We start from the raw sequence: 19,708 nt of genomic DNA, 5'->3' as shown, positions 1-19,708 counted from the left end.
ATCAGGAAGTGACTCATGTTTTGAAAAACATTCTAGCAAACCGTTGTGTTCCTATTCACCCCTATTGGCCATTGAAAGGGATATCAACCAGATTCCTTTTTCTACGTATTCCCTAAGGTGTCTACAGCATTTTGACGTAGTTTCACGCCTTTATGTTGAAGAATGAGCGTAAACGACTACATTGCATAAGTGGCCAGCTGAGGGCTCTCAGAGTGATTCTTGCGTAAAAGACAGAGAGCTAAGTGGCCCTCAGCTGGCCACTTATGCAATGTAGTCGTTTCCTCTCGCTCCTACTGAAACGCCACTTGTCCCGGTTGATATATTATGGAATAGATATTTGAAAACACCTTGAGGATTTATTATAAAAAACGTTTGCCATGTTTCTGTCGATATTATGGATATATATATATTTTTTTCCCCCGTTGTCAACATAACGTGACCAACAAACAGAGGTATTTTGGGTATAAAAATAATCTTTATGGAACAAAAGGAACATTTGCTGTCTAACTGGGGGTCTCGTGAGTGAAAACATCTGAAGCTCATCAAAGGTAACCGGTTAATTTGATTGCTTTTCTGATTTTCGTGACCAAGCTTCCTGCTGCTAGCTGGACATAATGCTATGCTAGGCTATCGATAAACTTACACAAACGCTTGTCTTGCTTTGGCTGTGAAGCATAATGTCAAAATCTGAGATGACAGAGTGATTAACAAAAGGCTAAGCTGTGTTTCACTATATTTCACTTGTGATTTCATGAATATTAATATTTTCTAGTAATAGTTTTTGACTGTTGCGCTATGCTAATTAGTGTAGTTGACGACAATTCTCCTGGATCCGGGATGGCTAGTTCCAAGAGTAAGGGACTAACATTGGAACTGATACAAAGGCAGTACATAAAAGACCATAAATACACAACTTGAAGCAACCACATACAATATTTCACTATGGAGCACGTTCTGACTGGCCAGTGAGGGGCCAAGCCTAGACACACCCACAACTTGTTTATTCATCAAAACTCAGCCCTTTCACGCCAACACCAGCAAATGTGCTGATAATTGTGATCGTGACAATAGCAAAAATATTTCTGACACCTTCCTGAAACTATAGCTCTACCGCCTGCGCTTAGATTTACCATTGTGTTAGGTTTGTAAAAATAAAGCTTTTTTTTGCCTGTTTTGGTGGGATGGAGTTTTCGTCTGCCTAATGACATCACCGGGCGATAAATTACAGTTCCAATCCTCTCTGCCAATAGCCCACTCAGACCACTTCCAGACAGTCCTAGCAAAATTATTGCTTAAGAAACTGCTCTTTTCTAAGAAGCTATTTTGGTTTATTTTTGACCATTGAAAACAATCACAGTAAGATACTTAATTGTTACGCAGAAATAACTTGACATTGAGATAAAAATGGCTGCATTGGACCTTTTTAAGCTGCTATTGTGTTTGACTGTGACCCCTGTGACCCCTGCCAGATGGAGGGTGAGGTGCTGGTGCCTCTACTGATAGCGGCTGGTGGTGGAGGGAAGGCCTACCTGGAGGACCCAGAGAGCAGCTTGGACCAGATCCCTCTGGAGCAGTATGAGAACGACACAGTGGCCTCCAGCTCCAATGGCAAGACTGGAGCAGCAGGTTGGTTGGGTTTCCCCCCTCACTTCACCCCCTCCATTTTTCCCTTCCCTCTGAGATTCTCTTCACAGAGCTAGCTATCTGCTCCTTGAAAACACATGGCTTTCATTTCTCTGACTGCTAAAGCTCCTACTTGAGCGTCTTCAGTAGAAGGTGTCAGAGAAAGGGCAGGAGTGCATGTGTTTATATCAAGAAGCTGGCCCTGGCCCCTGGTTATCCTATGGGTCTGCTTATAATCTTGGTTGCAGCCTTTTGACTTATGCAACCATTGAAAAGGAAGAAAAGACATAGTGTATATGGCAATACTGTATTAATGTACTTGGAAAAGACTCATGGAACATTCCCTGTAAATCCTCCTTGACCAGCAAGTTCTTATGGAGAATTTATCAACCTATCTTATGCAAACATCAATAGAAGAAGTGTTTAGAGAGAGTGATGGCTAAATGAGGCGTGTGTGTGTGTGTGTGCTTCAGGGGGAGGTGGAGGCTGGAAGGACTCCTCCAGCCACCTGTGGGCAGGGAAGTCTCTCCTGGAGGGAGCAGAGGGGGGTTCTTCCTGCCCCCAAGCCTTATCCAAACTGTCCTGGGCCACCTTCGGGGGGTTTGGAGGGGGAGGGGGAGCCTGCACTGCTGGAGGAGGAGGAGGCGGATACAGAGGTAATCTAACACACACTCATAATAATATTTACTGCTTTCCTATGTGACATACTGTACTGCTAGGGGTGTTATTATAGGATTTATGATCCTCCCTCTGTAGCCTCCAGCTCTTTTCTAGCTGTGATGAATCTGACAAATACATTTATGCTGGAGAATTTTCATTGGCCCCAAGGAAAGGGAAGGCTGATAACATTCACTGCTTTTCTGCCTTTATCTGGTATGATTTACTAGTCATGGATTGATGACAGAATAAACATCCCTCTCTGAATGTTGTGATATTATGATACAGGTTAAACTCATACTGAGATCATGAAAGACCCTGCTTTTTGTGTTGTCTGGGGAAGAAAGTTCTACTTAATTGACTGATAAGATTGGAGGTCCGTTTGGCTCCTCTGAAAAACATGGCACACACTGAGCGAAGATGTGTACAGACTGAGAAAAATGTGATTTCTTTCAACATCGTTAATATACCATATACTCCCTCTACCCAGACCATCTTTGATCAAAATAAAGATTGCCATTTATAATGTGAGCATATGTTATGCAAGCAATAATAAACCATTGTTATTATTAGCTCAAACATAGACTTTTACAATCTCTCTACATTTACTTACCTTTGATATTGTGTTTCATCTAAATCAAGGTGGCGATGCTGCGCTGATTGATGACATCACAGCGGGCGGTCAGGATGGCATCTCCTTTGTTAATCCCATGGGGGAAATATTTCTCCATCCGCTGGCAGGTAAGGCTTTCTCCTCCTTCATCAGTGTCACTGGGGGCCAGAAGAGAGGAGGGGGAGAGCAGAGAGCGAGCCAAGGCCGTAACACAGAGGTTTGTGTGTCTCTACCACCTGATTCTGATTCAGTGGGAGAAGAAGGGATGGGCTCCTCATCCCTCAGACACTAGTTAACTAATTCAGGGCCTCACGGATCCTGTTGATCCTGGCGCCATGCAACCTTCTCTTTTTTCAATGATGTAGAGGAACAGACAGCCCCTCAATTATTTACGGCACGACAATGTCATTTGAGTCCAATGCATGTGCCGCCAATGCAGGATAGAATACAAAGCAGTTATCTGTGTAGTGACAGACAAGAAAAAGACACAAACTAAAACCGTTAACTGACCCATGGCCATGCAGTACCGACTTTACCATGATTTGTTTTAGTTGACCATAGTTAAGAATTGAAGTCCAGTGTTTGACAACGTTATGAAGAAGAGAAAGAACACTGATTGCAAAACAGCTTCTCTTTTTAGCCATAGATATGGCTAAGTTGACCAGTGCTTCTGCTACAGCATTCTTCTTGTGAGATTAATGTGGTGAACTTCCTCTGTCATTCTCCCCACTCAGCCATGGAGAGCCATGGAGAATGTGAGATCAAGGTGCAGCTCAACTGCGGTCACTGCCAGACCCAGAGCTGCAAATGGGACGAGGACACTCAACTCATCATATGCCTCTGTCACAACGAGGAGGTGCTGGCCAGTGACAACGTCACCTGCACAGGTAAAAGTCAAGTAAAAACCCTCATTTTACTAGATGTGTTTTGGGATTATATATGCTCAATTTAAAACTCTGTCCTTGAGAATTTCACAGATCTACCACTGTGTTTCTCTTGAAATGGTACACTCATAAAAGGAGAGAAATTGAGAAATGTTACGGAAGGAACTACCTCTCGAGTAATCCCATTGTCTTTGATGCATTGTTATGATCCGAGTGGTTCTCCATCTTTCTCTGTTAACCCTGACCTCTGACCCCCCAGCAGCCCATCAGGGCCTCGCTCCAGAAGGCCAGCTGTCCTTGTCCCTCATCCTAGCTGTGGTGGCAACCATCGTGGTGACGGTCATCGTCCTGACCTGCGCCAGCCTCACCCTCAGTAAGAGCCTCTTCCAATTCTGTGTTGATTCTGTGCCCTCCACCTTTCACCGTCTGTGAGCTGTTTCTTTCCATGCCAATGATACTGTTTTTAACTTTCTGACAATGAAAGCATCATGAAAAGGCAGGAGCTTGGCATTGTAAACCAAGCTGTGGTTTAATGTATTCTCTTTGAGGGAAATGTGATGCTGGATGTGAGTGAATGGTGGAAGTCCATGATTCAACTATGCATTTAACAGTCAGGAAGATACTTGTAGAAAATACTACCAAAGGTGGCCTTTTAGGAATTGTTGCTTATAATCCTCTTTTGGGAAATCCACATTGACAAAAATGGGTTTGTCTTTTCAGCCCTTGGGCATTATATTTCTTCCAGATATCAAGCCTGGTTGAGACTGAACTGATTTGAACTGTGATACACATACTTTAGGAGGGGCTGAAGGGATTACTGTCTAGCCACCTTTCACTCTTGCACTTTACTTCCACAAAATCTAAGATGTTTCTATCAGAGTAAAGGGGCTGGCTAAGTATTCATTTAGTGGTCTGGCACATTGGGATTGATGGTCCCAAGTATGTGCAGTAACATACATATACTGTTTGTCTAGTCAAGCTTAAAAGTGCACATTGGACAAATCGGCACACCAGTAACAATTCTTACCTTCTATACTTGTTTTATAATCACATGGGTTTATTTTAATTCAAGGTAAAACATGGTTTAATCGCTTAATGCTAATGATTGCACAATAAGCCTGTTAAAAGGAATGATTAGGGAATGAGGGAAATGACTGCTATTAACTTTTAAGTTGTACCTATGATTATTCTGCTTTGGAAACATTGAGGAGTGAAAGAAAGAATAATAATCTATTATACTAATATTAGTGTCTAACCTCGTCTTGCCAATGAGCGATCAATGATTCATATCATAATGAATGCTGCTACTGTGTTATATGTGTACTTTATGTGTGCTCATGCTCCAAAAATTGACTGATTGTCTTATTCATTTTTGGGACAGAAATGTTTAACAGTGAGGGATCATTTTCCGTTTCTCTTTGACTGCTCCCTTTTTGACGACCGTGTGCTGCGGTATGGGGGGGGGGGGTTCTGGCAGTGTAGGACTCTTACTTTCCTGACAGTGCTGATTAAGGAGTGTCTAATCATGGAGTGTCTTACCATGACAGAATGTCAATTCAACATCTATTCCACATTGGTTCAACCAGTGTGTTCCCAGTGGGATGGTATAATTTTTTCTTGATGATGTCAGACAAACTCATATCACCAAATATCAACATTCCCTCTATGTCGGTATGAGATCCTCATATTTAGAGTTTGACTTGTGCACTAACTGTAACACACTGTGCTATGACTGAAGTGGAACTGTACTTTTTTCCAATGCTAAATCATTAAAACCTGTTATTAACACAAAGCTTCACTGTGGAGTGAAAGTCCCTTTGCGTAAGACCACAGAACTTTCCCATAAGCCTCAGAGGAAGTGATATCAGAGCTGCTTCCTGTCTCTAGCACTGTCAATTCAAAAGGCATACTGTACAGTATCAATATATAGTTTCTCTATATCCTAACACACAACATGCATAACACACACAACACAACATACACACACTCAACTCAACACAACACACACAACACAATACAACACACACACTCAACTCAACCCAAAAGCCAGATGGTCAAGCAGCCCCACTGTGGCCCATGGTGAGGGCCCATCCAGGTGGAGACAGACCTCAGACAGTTAACATTGTCTCTTCACCTGAGCTCTCCCCCAAGTAGGTTGGTAGTCTGTCCACGGCCCCCCACTCCTCCCCCCGAGCGTCGCGTCTGTCTGCACCTGCAGCTCGACGTCACGGCAGAGGGCACCTCTCACCACCACGCATCGCCCCCCAGGGCCCCCACCCAGCTCCCCAGGCAGACTACCAACCTGCATCGGGGCCGCGGGCCGCCTCCACGGAGGGTGAGTCCTCGGTCCTCAACTCACAGACTCACAGCTAGTCACTGACTGGACCAGGGCCAGAGGTCAGAGGCCAGAGGTTAGAGGACAGACAGACATTAGGGTAGTGTGTCTGATGCAGGGATAGTGTGTTGTTATGTCTCTGATAGGTACAGTATAGCAACAGTTTGAAGCCGAGGACTGTATGACAGTAACCAACACTGTCTTCCTGGTCTCTCTCTCCTACAGTATACTACCGTAAGAAGAACCAGCTGCACGCGGTCAGGCTACGTCTCCAGAGCCCAGAATACAAGCTGAGTAAGATCCGGTCATCCACCATCATGACAGATTACAACCCAAACTACTGCTTTGCTGGCAAGGCTGCTTCGCTGAGTGAGCTGAATGAAGTACCACGCAAGAACATCACCCTCCTCAGGTAGTCCACACACACAGTACAGCTGACTGAGCACTGAACTAGAAGCTACAATGTGCATTACATGATGGAGTGAAGCTCTGGAGTGAAGCTCTGGAGTGAAGCTCTGGAGTGAAGCTCTGGAGTGAAGTTCTGGAGTGAAGCTCTTTGTCACCTGTCTGGCTTGGTGTGTGTTTGCAGGGCATTGGGCCATGGAGCATTTGGGGAGGTGTATGAAGGCCAGGTTCTAGGGATGAATGGAGAGAACACAGCCATGCAAGTGGCCATAAAGGTCAGTTCCTCTACTTTCGGCTCCTTAACTCCTCCATGACTAAGAATATATCAGCACAGAACAGTTTAAATGATATAATTCCTCTTGGGCATTGCACATACATGAATAGCCAAAAACAAAGAGTAGAAGATGATGTTTACAGTTTTTCCAAGTTGTTAACACACGTTTGCTGAAATTACATCTCATGTACTCAAAATTGTAAAAACAAAACACAAAACAGTTAGTCAATTTCCCGAAACCCCACAGCAATCAAAATCATGTACTCCCTGCTCAAAATTCAACTCTGCATACAAATGAGACACACACACAAATCAAATTAATCAAACTTAGTGACAACCGAGATCACACCAATGTGACAAATTCAAAACACTACTATCAGAACCTATTTCAGTGTAAAGACTAAGATTTTGTTGTTATACTGTATATTGTTTGTGTGTACTCAAACAAGAAAGGAACACAAATGCAACAGTTTTTGTTTTATATTTCAACATGACTCAATACATGTCAAACAGCATAATGTCAGCACACATACAGATGAAGTCTGGAAGTTTACGTACACCTTAGCCAAATACATTTAAACTCAGTTTTTCACAATTCCTGACATTTAATCGTAGTAAAAAATCCCTGTTTTAGGTCAGTTAGGATCACCACTTAATTGTAGGAATGTGACATGTCAGAATAATAGTAGAGAAAATTATTTATTTCAGCTTTCATTTCTTTCATCACATTCCCAGTGGGTCAGAAGTTAACATACACTCAATTAGTATTTGGTAGCATTGCCTTTAAATTGTTTATCTTGGGTCAAACGTTTTGGGTAGCCTTCCACAAGCTTTCCACAATAAGTTGGGTTAACTTTGGCCCGTTCCTCCTGACACAGCTCGTGTAACTGAATCAGGTTTGTAGGTCTCCTTGCTTGCACATGTTTTTTCAGTTCTGCCCACAAATTTTCTGTTGGCTTGAGGTCAAGGCTTTGTGATGGCCACTCCAATACCTTGACTTTGTTGTCCTTAAGCCATTTTGCCACAACTTTGGAAGTATGCTTGGGGTCATTGTCCATTTGGAAAACCCATTTGAGACCAAGCATTAATAATTTGGGATAGGGGGCAGTATTTTCACGTCCGGATGAAAAGTGTGCCAAAAGTAAACTGCCTGTCACTCAGGCCCAGAAGCTAGGATATGCATATAAGTGATAGAAAACACTCTGAAGTTTCCAAATCTGTTAAAATGATGTCTGTGAGTATAACAGAACTGATATGGCAGGCGAAACCCCGATGACAAACCATCCCAATTTATTTTTTTATTTTTTTCAGCTTACCACTGTTTTCAATGGCTAGTACTGTAATTATAAGCCCAAGTCCTCCCAAATTGCAGTTCCTAGGGCTTCCACTAGATGTCAACAGACTTTAGAAAGCGTTTCAGGCTGGTTTTTGGAAAAATGACCCAAATATTGTAGTTTTTCTAGGTGGCTCCCATTTTGGCTGTAGTGTTTCCAAGCGTGTGGAGGAAAGAACATTCTTTCTTATTTATCTCCAGTAATGAACTTCAATTTTATCGTTTATTTGCGTATTAGGATACCTAAGGTTTGATTATAAACGTTTTTGACTTGCTTGGAAAAGTTTATTTGTAATGTTTGGGATTTATTTTGTATGCATTTTGATGGAGGGAAACTGGATGGATTATTGACTGAAGTGCGCTAGCTAAATTGAGTTTTATGGATATAAAGAAGAATATTATCGAAGAAAAGGACCATTTGTGATGTAACTGGGACCTTTTGGAGTGCCAACAGAAGAAGATCATCAAAGGTAACGCGTTTTTTATATTGCTATTTCTGACTTTGTGTCGCACCTGTCTGGTTGAAATATGTTTTTCATGTGTTGGTATGCAGGGCGCTGTCCTCAGATAATCGCATGGTTTGCTTTCGCCGTAAAGCCTTTTTGAAATCTGACACGTTGGCTGGATTAACAACAAGTTAAGCTTTATTTTCATGTATTACACTTGTATTTACATGAATGCTTTTTTATATATTTTATTTTTGCATTTTCCAATTAAGAACATTCAAGACAAAAGTGAAAAGATATTAGACAACGATAGGACAAAGTGACAGTAAGACGAACGTAACAAAAATAAATTATAATTATAATTATATAAACAAACATACAATAATAAAAAATAATAAAAAATAACAAAATAACGAGACATTGGATCACCTGCCCCGTAGGCTACATATTATACATTACGTGTGAAACATTATGTAAAGATTATATATAGATTCAATCAATGAGATGTGGGGGGAGATTCTCCATATAGTCAATAAAAGGTTGCCAAATTCTATAAAATGTCTTTAACTTATTCCTCAAGCAGTAAGTGATTTTCTCCAAAGGGATACAATTATTAACTTCCGAAAGCCACATTGCAACTGGCAGGGAGGAATCCAATTTCCATTTCAAGGCAATACATTTCTTGGCAATCGCTAGCAATATTTCTGTTAGCTTTATAGTATGGCTTTGCCTAAGATTGGTGTTAGTAAAGTTACCCAGTAGACAGACCTCCGGGTCTAAAGGGAATGCAACCCCGTGAATTGAGGATATGGTATCGCATACCCCCTGCCAGAAACCGTGTAGTTTTGGACACTGCCAAGTGGAATGGAGGAATGTTCCTTCATCTGAGCCACATCTAAAACATAGGGAGGAGATATCTGGGTTGAACTTGTGCAGTCTAGATGGGGTGATATAGAGCTGATGGAGGAAATTAAACTGGATCAGTCTGTATCTGGAGTTCAATGTGGATGTAACCCCATCCCTGCATAGGTCATTCCATAGATCCTCATCAAGATCAATACCCAGATCTTTCTCCCATCTAAGTCGGGGTTTATCTAGCCCAGGCAGTGTTAGTCCTGACATAAGAGCATTGTAAACACGGGAAATGGTCTTGAACAGTGGTTGGTCTGCGTGGCAGAGTTGTTCAATAGGTGACATCTTAGGTAGGTTCCATTGTCCCTTGAGAGTCACCCTAATAAAGTTTCGTAGTTGTAGGTAGCTAAAGAAGTCCCTGTTAGGCAAGTGGTATTTCTGTTTCAGCTGATCGAAAGACATAAGAACTCCCTCCTCGTAACAATGTTCCAGAAGAGTGATCCCCTTATCAGACCATGGTCTAAAGTTACTATTCTGGAAAAACATAGGGATCAATCTATTGTTCCATAAAGGGGTTTTAGGGGAAAGGAATCCCCCTCGTCCGAACAGCTCATGCAGTTTGCACCATGCCAGGACAGAATGTATGATTAAAGGGTTGTCTGTGATGGTTTTTATAGATTTTCTGTCCCATTTGTAAAACAAATCTGCCCCAGTGTCATCATTTACCTCAAGCTTTTCAATGTTTAACCATGAGGGAGAGGGACCCTTGTCAAACCTCTGAGCCAGAAACCTAGACTGTGCAGCCCAGTAGTACATTCTAAAATTGGGGAGGTTTAAGCCCCCTTGACTGTAATCAAGGGTCAGTTTATCCAGGCCAACCCTAGGGGTTTTGCCGTGCCAGATAAACCGTCTGGTCAGCTTGTCGAGAGAGGAAAAAAATGCTGCGGGAACAGGGATAGGGAGAGATTGAAACAGATATAGAAACCTGGGCAGGACATTCATTTTAATTACATTGATTCTACCCAGTAGAGTGAGAGGTAAGTCCATCCATTTACAAAGGTCAACCTCCACCTTTTGCAACAAATTGGCCAGATTGAGTTTATAGAGGTTGTTCAGATTACCATCCACCATTATGCCCAAATATGTGAAGCCCATAGGCGACCATCTGAAAGGAAACTTGTGCTTGATGCTATGATGGTCACAGACAGACAACGGTAAGATTTCACTTTTATCAAGATTGACCTTATATCCAGAGAAAGAGCTATAACACTGTAGTAGGATCTGCAAGTGAGAGAGGGAGTGTTCTGGGTTTGTTAGAAATAAGACAAGGTCGTCCGCAAAGAGTGATAATTTATGGGTATGGGGGCCCACCTCAAAGCCATGTATGTCAGGGCACGTTCTAATAGCCTCAGCCAATGGTTTGATGGCGAGGGCAAAGAGGTGGGGGCTAATTGGGCAACCTTGTCTGTTCCCCCTATAAAGAGGGAAAGAGGAGGAAGTAATCCCATTGGTAGCAATCCTAGCTTTCGGAGATTTGTAGAGTGATTTTATCAAATTTACAAACATGGTACCTAAACCAAACCTTTCCAAGAAGCGAAAGAGGTATGGCCATTCAACCCTATCAAAGGCCTTTTCAGCGTCGAGGGAGACTGCGACACTAGGTATTTTGTTTTTGTTAGCAAGGTGAATTATATCAAAGAACCTTCTGAGATTGTTGGAGGACAATCTATTAATTATGAAGCCAGTCTGATCTGGGTTGACCAACAGGGGAAGACATGACTCCAGTCTCTTAGATAGCATCTTGGTGACCAGTTTACAATCTGTGTTAAGGAGAGAGATTGGTCTATAGGAGGCGCACTTTAGCAGGTTTTTCCCTTTCTTGTGGATTACAGTAATCACTGCTTGAGAGAAGGACTCTGGAAAGCAGTTGTCTTCTCTGGCTTTTTTAAGTACCTCCATAAGGTAGGGGACCAACAGCTCCCTAAATTCTTTATAGAACTCTGGAGGGAAGCCATCCTCCCCAGGAGATTTATTAGAAGGTAGGGATTTAATGGCCTCCAACAATTCAGGAACTGAGAAGTGTTCACTCAGGCGCTCGCTGTTTTCCCCTGACAGGCATGGGAGGTTGAGAGAGGAGAGAAAGGAGTCTATCTCTGATAGATCATCGCTTGATTGGGAAGTGTAGAGGTCTTCATAGTATTTCTTAAAAGTATTATGAAACAGTTGTGTCGAAAGTATGCGTGTGTGTGTCTTGTGTGGGTGTGAATAAAAAGAGTAGTCCCTATCCTGTGGGTGCAACTGTCTCCAGATGTCTAGTAAATTGAGATCTTACATGAATGACATGGTGAGCTTGCCGGCTTTGGTAAGAAGTGAGGGTTTATCAGAAGACCTATCAAGAACTGTATCTAAGCAAAAATTAAAATCTCCTCCAACCAGTAGCCATCCTGGTGGTGCTTGAGCAACCTGAAGGAAGACAGTCTGAATAAACATATGGTCATCGAAGTTAGGAGCATAAATATTCAATAGGGTCCAAGACTCTGAAAAGATATGCCCCTGCACCAAAACAAACCTGCTAGAGGGATCAGAGATGGTGTTGTTGACGCAGAAGGGGATGTGTCTACTTATCAAAATTGCAGTTCCTCTTGCTTTGGAGTTAAAAGAGGATGCAAAAACTTGTCCTACCCATTCCCTCTTCAATTTCTTGTGTTCACTGGCTGTAAGATGTGTTTCTTGTAAAAACACAATGTCAGCCTTTAATTTCTTAAGGATTGTATAGACTCTTTTCCTTTTAATCGGGCTGTTAAGACCTTTTACGTTGAATGTGACATATTTTAGTGGGTTAAGCATAGGTTGGGTTTCAAATATGTAACTGAATAGAAATCTATCATATGCAGATAATTAGGAAATGTTTCAACTTTGGTTTGAGCACAAAAGTGACCTGTGTGTCTCTTTAGGAAGGAAACAATAAACATAGAAAAAAGGAAGAAAAAATAATAAAAATCCCACCCACCCCGATTGTCAGACTAGAACAACAGTCCCAACAATCAAACATGAATACACTTGTAGAGATACGTTGCTGCTCGCTTTCCATCTTGCTCTTACTAGCTAAACCTTGGCGTAAACTAAAACCTGCGAGCTCTCTAAATTGAAAACAAACGTTGTGAATAGATATTTATGGCTGAATATTTACTGCCCACGGTAAGGGATGCTTGAGTCTCTTTACGAAAGATTAACACAAATGAGGGGGAAAACAGTGGGCCTAAGCCCACTTATTGCTTCGCCCAGTAGATATGGACTAAACCAAAATATACTCTCCTGTAAATGTAATAGAACTCACCCCGGGAAGATACGGTTAGTTGAAAATGTACAAATCAATTAAAGTGACCGGGAGATACCAGCAGTTTAGTCCGGATAAGAGAAAACAAACGAACTGCGTTTTATCCCCCAGAGAGACCGTCCTGGCTCAGACGCTGCTCAGTTCTTTGAGAAAAGTGTGCACTTCTCCCGGTGTGTTGAAGAGATGGCTTCGGCCTTTGTACTGAACTTTCATCCGCGCAGGGTGGATGAGGTAGCTGGTGATGTTCTTCTCCTTCAATGCTTTGGCGGCAGGTCTGAACTGCTTGCGGCGTCTGGCGAGATCCGCGCTCATATCTGGGAAAAGGTTGACCCTCTTTCCATCGATGGTGATGTCCCCTTTGGCTCTTGCGAGTTGCAGTATCTTCTCTCTGTCTTGGAAACGGAGGAACCTGATCAGGACGGCTCGTGGGGGCTCATCTGGCCGGGGTTTCGGTGCTGATGTTCTGTGGGCGCGTTCGATTTCCAGCGGTTTGGTGAAGTTGATTATGCCTAGGACCTCAGGGATCCATTGAGTGAAGAAACGGGCCGGGTCACGGCCCTCGCTGTCCTCATTCAATCCCACCACACGGATATTACTACGTCTACTCTGGTTTTCCATCTGATCTACTTTGTTTTGGAGGTAGGCATTGTCCTTTTGCAGTTGTATCAAGTCCTGGTCATGTCTAGCGATGGTATCTTCAACTGTGCTAATGCGCAACTCTGCCTCAGTCGTTCTGAAAAGGAGATCATTCATGGAGGATTTCGGGTCGTCAATGGAGGAATGGAGTTCAGCCGATTTCTTATCGATTTTCAGAGAAAGACCTCTGTTACCATCCTGAATTTCCCGGAGGAGAGTAGCCAGCATATCGGCAAACTCGCAAGAGGCTGCTGAGAGCAACAGTCTGGAACTGTCGTCTGAGTTATGAGGGCTAATGCTAATCTTGCTTGCTGTAGCGTTATCGTTATCTTGGGAATCAACAACGTTTTGGTCGTCCTTCTTGCCTCTCGGTCGGAGGTCCATGGCTCTTTGGGAAGGTAAGTACTTGACAATTTATCAGCCGATGTTAGAATATTGTAGCAACGTTGTTATTTAGGTAAAAATAGAATAACTTTGAAGAGCTCGGTTTGTCAACGTCTGTTCAGCTCCGCGGCATCACGTGCTCCCATATTTATAGTAATTTAATTAGAATTTGGCACTCTGCAATTTCACCAGATGTTGTCGAGGTGTCCCGCTAGCGGCACGCCTTTCCCAAACAGGTTTTAACTTCCTGACTGATGTCTTGAAATGTTACTTCAATATATCCACATAATTTTCCTCCTCATGAAGCCATCTATTTTGTGAAGTGCACCAGTCCCTCCTGCAGCAAAGCACCCCAACAACATGATGCTGCCACCCCTGTGCTTCATGGTTGGGATGGTGTTCTTTGGTTTGCAAGCCTCCTTCTTTTTCCTCCAAACATAACGATGGTCATTATGGCCAAACAGTTCTATTTTTGTTTCATCAGACCAGAGGGCATTTCTCCAAAAAGTTCCATCTTTGTCTCCATGTGCAGTCACAAACCATGGTCTGGATTTTTTATGGCGGTTTTGGAGCAGTGGCTTCTTCCTTGCTGAGCGGCCTTTCAGGTTATGTCGATATAGGACTCGTTTTACTGTGGATATAGATACTTTTGTACATGTTTCCTCCAGCATCTTTACAAGGTCTTTTGCTGTTGTTCTGGGATTGATTTGCACTTTTCGCACCAAAGTACGTTCATCTCTAGGAGACAGAACGCGTCTCCTTCCTGAGTGGTATGGCGGCTGCGTGGTCACATGGTGTTTATACTTGTGTACTATTGTTTCTACCTATGAACATGGTACCTTCAGGCATTTGGAAATTGCTCCCAAGGATGAACAAGACTTGTGGAGGTCTACAATTCCTTTTCTGAGGTCTTGGCTGATTTTCATGTTAAACTCACTCTGATATTGAAGATGGCAGGGTTTTCAATAATCTGTTGTTCAATTTCCCGCAGTCTTATGGCATTATTTTCAACTACCATTTGCACAATGGCAGCCTCCTGTTCGTCTGTAAATAGATGCGTTTTACCACGGCGTACGTGGTGTTCGTCTTTCAGTTCTACAAAAACAAAATAGCATGCAGTACAGTAAACACTACAGTAATACAGTATACAAGATAAACATGTTGCAAAGCAATATAGCTCCCAATTTCATACAGTAATACATGAAACATTTACTTGTTTCGCCTTTGTAAGGTTCTAAATAAGAGTAGAACTCACGGATGCTTAGTAAAGCTCAAACTAAGTTTATTCACCCACTGGGTCATACAGCTGCATAAGACAAATAACATATTCCTCTACCTCCACCTCTATCTCCACCTCCACCTCTATCTCTACCTCCACCTCTATCTCCACCTCTATCTCTACCTCCACCTCTACCCCCACCTCCATCTCCACCTCTATCTCTACCTCTGCCTCCACCTCTACCTCTACCTCTACCTCCCTCTACCCCCACCTCTATCTCTACCTCTACCCCCACCTCCACCTCTACCTCCACCCCCACCTCTACCTCCACCTCTACCCCCACCTCTATCTCCACCTCTATCTCTACCTCCACCTCCAGCTCTATCTCCACCTCCAGCTCTATCTCCACCTCCAGCTCTATCTCCATCTCCAGCTCTATCTCCACCTCCAGCTCTATCTCCACCTCCAGCTCTATCTCCACCTCCAGCTCTATCTCCACCTCCAGCTCTATCTCCACCTCCAGCTCTATCTCCATCTCTACCTCTACCTCTACCTCTATCTCAACCTCCACTTCTACCCCCACCTCCACCTCTATTTCTACCTCTATCTCTACCTTCACCTCTATCTCTACCTCCACCTCTACCCCCACCTCTACCTCCACCTCTATCTCTACCTCCACCTCTACCCCCACCTCCACCTCTATTTCTACCTCTATCTCTACCTTCACCTCTATCCCCACCTCTACCTCTACCTCCACCTCTACCTCCACCTCTATTTCTACCTCTATCTCTACCTTCACCTCTATCCCCACCTCTACCTCTACCTCCACCTCTACCCCCACCTCCACCTCTATTTCTACCTCTATCTCTACCTCCACCTCTACCCCCACCTCCACCTCTATTTCTACCTCTATCTCTACCTTCACCTCTATCCCCACCTCTACCTCCACCTCTACCCCCACCTCCACCTCTATTTCTACCTCTATCTCCACCTCCACCTCTATCTCTACCTCCACCTCCATCTCCACCTCTATCTCTGCCTCCACCTCTACCTCTACCTCTACCCCCACCTCCACCTCTATCTCCACCTCTATCTCTACCTCCACCCCCACCTCTACCTCCACCTCTACCCCCACCTCTATCTCCACCTCTATCTCTACCTCCACCTCCAGCTCTATCTCCACCTCCAGCTCTATCTCCACCTCCAGCTTTATCTCCACCTCCAGCTCTATCTCCACCTCCAGCTCTATCTCCACCTCCAGCTCTATGTCCACCTCCAGCTCTATCTCCACCTCCATCTCCAGCTCTATCTCCACCTCCAGCTCTATCTCCACCTCCACCTCCAGCTCTATCTCCACCTCCAGCTCTATCTCCACCTCCAGCTCTATCTCCACCTCCAGCTCTATCTCTACCTCCACCTCTACCTCCATCTCTACCTCTACCTCTATCTCTACCTCTATCTCTATCTCAACCTCTATCTCTATTTCAACCTCCACCTCTACCCCCACCTCCACCTCTATTTCTACCTCTATCTCTACCTCTACCTCTACCCCCACCTCAACCTCTCCTCCACCTCTCTCTGCCAAGTTTGCTTCCATCGTTCTCCAAACACAGGAGTTCTGACCTGTGGGCTTTTTATCCATACCAAAGGTCTGATTGCAAAGGGAACATTTATGCAATTAGTGTTTGCACATGTGAAGAGAGAAAGTGATCAATTGGTAATTGAGCTTAGCTTGTTGAACTGAGTTGCTTTTAATTTGCAGACAAGATATTTTAGTTGTGAAGGTTGTGCCAAAGGTAGAGCATTGTGTGTTGTGTTTTGCCAAATGTTTGTTATAAAATTGCAGTCTGGGTGTAAAGCAAAACATGTGCTACTAGTATTGCAGATGTGGTGTCTGGCACAATGACCCAAACCTGTAAATGAGTGGTCATTGTGCTTCATGGGCCAGTTGTAGTGTGTAAACAATTGGGAAAAACTAATATTGATAACCTTTTGACTAAAATGCTAAGAGTAACTAAGAGTGTTCCTTCTCTATGGCAGTTTCCCTCTGCACTTCCTTCATAATGTGTACTGCTGGTCAGGTATATTTACACCTGCCTTAAGAAAGGCTCTAGCTCTGTGTTGTACGTCACAGTGACGTACAGACCTATAACCTAACAAAGGAGATCACGCTGGTGCCCTTTAAAAAGACTCCAACACTGATCTAAAGGTCCTGTGTTTCACTCTGACAAGACATGTCAGTTTGTATCACTTCTGCTTGGAAAAATGCAGGATGCAACTCAAACAATGACTGATTACATTATAATATAACAGTAGGTTTAAAATGTAACATCACTGCACATACATACTGTAGACATTAACATTGTACAGAACACAATTCATTTCTTTAGTCTTTCTGCTGCATATATTCATTAATTCATAGATTTCTCTAGAAAAGTCTGCTATGAAATCAACTGTAATTTCCTTGGGTGAATCAGCTGATGAGTGCATGCCATGGGGTGTCTCTCTCTCTGCATGCGTTCTGTTCTGAATAGGGCCTGACTGACTGTTAATACCTTTCTGCTCCACAGACTCTTCCGGAGATCTGCTCCGAACAGGACGAAATGGATTTCCTGATGGAGGCTCTGATTATGAGGTGGACTAGGCTGGAACACACAGGGCCTCATCCACTTCCACTCTCTCACTCTCTCTCTCACTCTCTCTCTCACTCTCTCTCTCACTCTCACACACTCTCACTCTCACACACACTTTCACTCTCACACACTCTCTCACTCTCACACACTCTCTCTCTCTCTCTCTCTCTCTCTCTCTCTCTCTCTCTCTCTCTCTCTCTCTCTCTCTCTCTCTCTCTCTCTCTCTCACACACACACACACACACACACACACATAGACTCTTTATCATAGAGAGTCAGGTTCATCCTCCCTGTTGTGTTAACAGCAGGTGGTTGCGGGAAGAAATCTGTCTCACCTCCAAATGGAGTTCTGCTGAAAGCATTAAAAAGCATCTCTGTCGAGCAGACGCTGTCAGTCTAAGACAGGCACAACAGAGTATATAATGAGTAGCCTGGGGTAAATTGGGCCCTGGAGTGTTTCCTGGTGATTTAATAATACTAAACACAGCCTAGACATAAACACAGACACATTCATTAATATGTTGATGCCACCACACCATATCACACACAACTTGTAAAAAACAGTCCTGTACCCTAAAGCCATTACAGCTGGTGTCTGGCCAACTCTCCAAGCCTGAGGTACAGAAGTGTATTCACCACCGCTGTTCTTGTGTTTCCACAGTAAGTTCAGCCACCAGAACATAGTGCGCTGCATCGGGGTGAGTCTGCAGATCCTGCCCCGCTGTATCCTCCTGGAGCTGATGACTGGAGGCGATATGAAGAGCTTCCTGAGACAGAACCGACCCAAAACGGTCGGTAGCAGAGTGTCTCTCAGCTGCCTGAAGTGTTCAACAGCCCTATGGGTCTGTTAGTAGTAATGGTTTTTTGTGTGTGGTGTTTTTTCAGAGTCAGAGCTCCTCCCTCACCATGCTGGAGCTGCTACATGTGGCCAGAGACATCGCCTTCGGCTGCCGCTACCTAGAAGAGAACCACTTCATCCACAGGTTACCATGTCCTCCTACCAAACCATTAGCCTTTTGTATACAGTATTCATACTACATAAAGAGGTATTCAATGTTGTTTGTTATGCGTTTCAGAGATATAGCTGCCAGGAATTGTTTGCTGACCTGCCCTGGACCAGACCGAGTGGCTAAGATAGGAGACTTTGGAATGGCGCGTGACATATACAGGTATACTTAACCACCAGTTCTCTCTGTCCCAGTACCATGCTGCTTGTTGCTTCAGTTCAGCATCCCCCAAAAAGGATCTTAACGCCTTGTGATGTTTAATTTCTCCATTCTGTGTTTTTCCCAGCTGATATCTCAACATATCTGTTGGATCAGTCTCGTCTCCACGCAGTGAAGACTTGAGCGTGCTATTCCCATTTAGTTATGGAGGCGTTTCAGACACTAACCATGACTCATTCTCCTCCACAGGGCCAGCTACTACAGAAAGGGTGGCCGTGCCATGCTGCCCGTCAAGTGGATGCCGCCAGAGGCCTTCATGGAGGGCATCTTCACCTGCAAGACTGACACCTGGTAACCCATTCACTCTATTACATGATGTATCCAAACTGTAGTTGAATGACCAGTAGCAGTACATACAGTGCCTTCAAAAAGTATTCATACCCCTTGAAGTATTCCACATTTTGTTGTGTTACAGACAGAATTGGTTTATTTAGCCATCTACACACAATGACAGTGAAAACAGGTTTTTAGACATTTTTGCTAATTTATTGAAAATGAAATACAGATATATCTCATTGACATAAGTATAAAAGTATAAAACAATGTCTAGTGTTGAAAGTTTCCAAGAGAAGAGTGGTCTCCATCATTGGGAAATGGAAGAAATATAGAACTACCCAGACTCTGCCTACAGCTGGCTGTCTGACCAAACTGAGCAACCGGGCAAGAAGGACCTTGGTCAGGGAGGTGACCAAGAACCTAATGACCACTATGACAGAACTACAGAGTTCCTTGGCTGAGATGAGAGAACCTGCCAGAAGGACAACAGTCTCTACAGCACTTCACCAATCTGGGCCTTATGGGAGACTGGCCAGACGGAAGCACATGACAGCACGCCTGGAGTTTGCAAAAAG

The 19,708-nt window shown here is 43.6% G+C and overlaps 1 protein-coding gene across 2 annotated transcripts in view; it reads left to right on the top strand.

Annotated features, from left to right (window-relative positions):
* Positions 1-19,708, top strand: part of LOC135508372 (tyrosine-protein kinase receptor-like) — a 136,110-nt gene that overhangs the window by 112,411 nt on the left and 3,991 nt on the right. Inside the window, exons 15-26 of one of the 2 annotated variants that reach the window (XM_064928510.1) lie at positions 1,470-1,626; positions 2,097-2,279; positions 2,923-3,021; positions 3,628-3,780; positions 4,040-4,150; positions 6,338-6,524; positions 6,702-6,792; positions 17,569-17,633; positions 18,293-18,422; positions 18,517-18,614; positions 18,708-18,800; positions 19,047-19,148. In XM_064928510.1, the coding sequence (XP_064784582.1) occupies positions 1,470-1,626; positions 2,097-2,279; positions 2,923-3,021; positions 3,628-3,780; positions 4,040-4,150; positions 6,338-6,524; positions 6,702-6,792; positions 17,569-17,633; positions 18,293-18,422; positions 18,517-18,614; positions 18,708-18,800; positions 19,047-19,148 (1,469 nt within the window). Of the gene's footprint in view, positions 1-1,469; positions 1,627-2,096; positions 2,280-2,922; positions 3,022-3,627; positions 3,781-4,036; positions 4,151-6,337; positions 6,525-6,701; positions 6,793-17,568; positions 17,634-18,292; positions 18,423-18,516; positions 18,615-18,707; positions 18,801-19,046; positions 19,149-19,708 lie in introns of both variants that reach the window. The other variant, XM_064928508.1, reaches the window with a different exon arrangement.

This window comes from Oncorhynchus masou, chromosome 21, assembly GCF_036934945.1.
Source record: "Oncorhynchus masou masou isolate Uvic2021 chromosome 21, UVic_Omas_1.1, whole genome shotgun sequence".
Lineage (NCBI taxonomy): Eukaryota > Metazoa > Chordata > Actinopteri > Salmoniformes > Salmonidae > Oncorhynchus > Oncorhynchus masou.
This window is presented reverse-complemented; position numbering and strand designations above follow the sequence as displayed.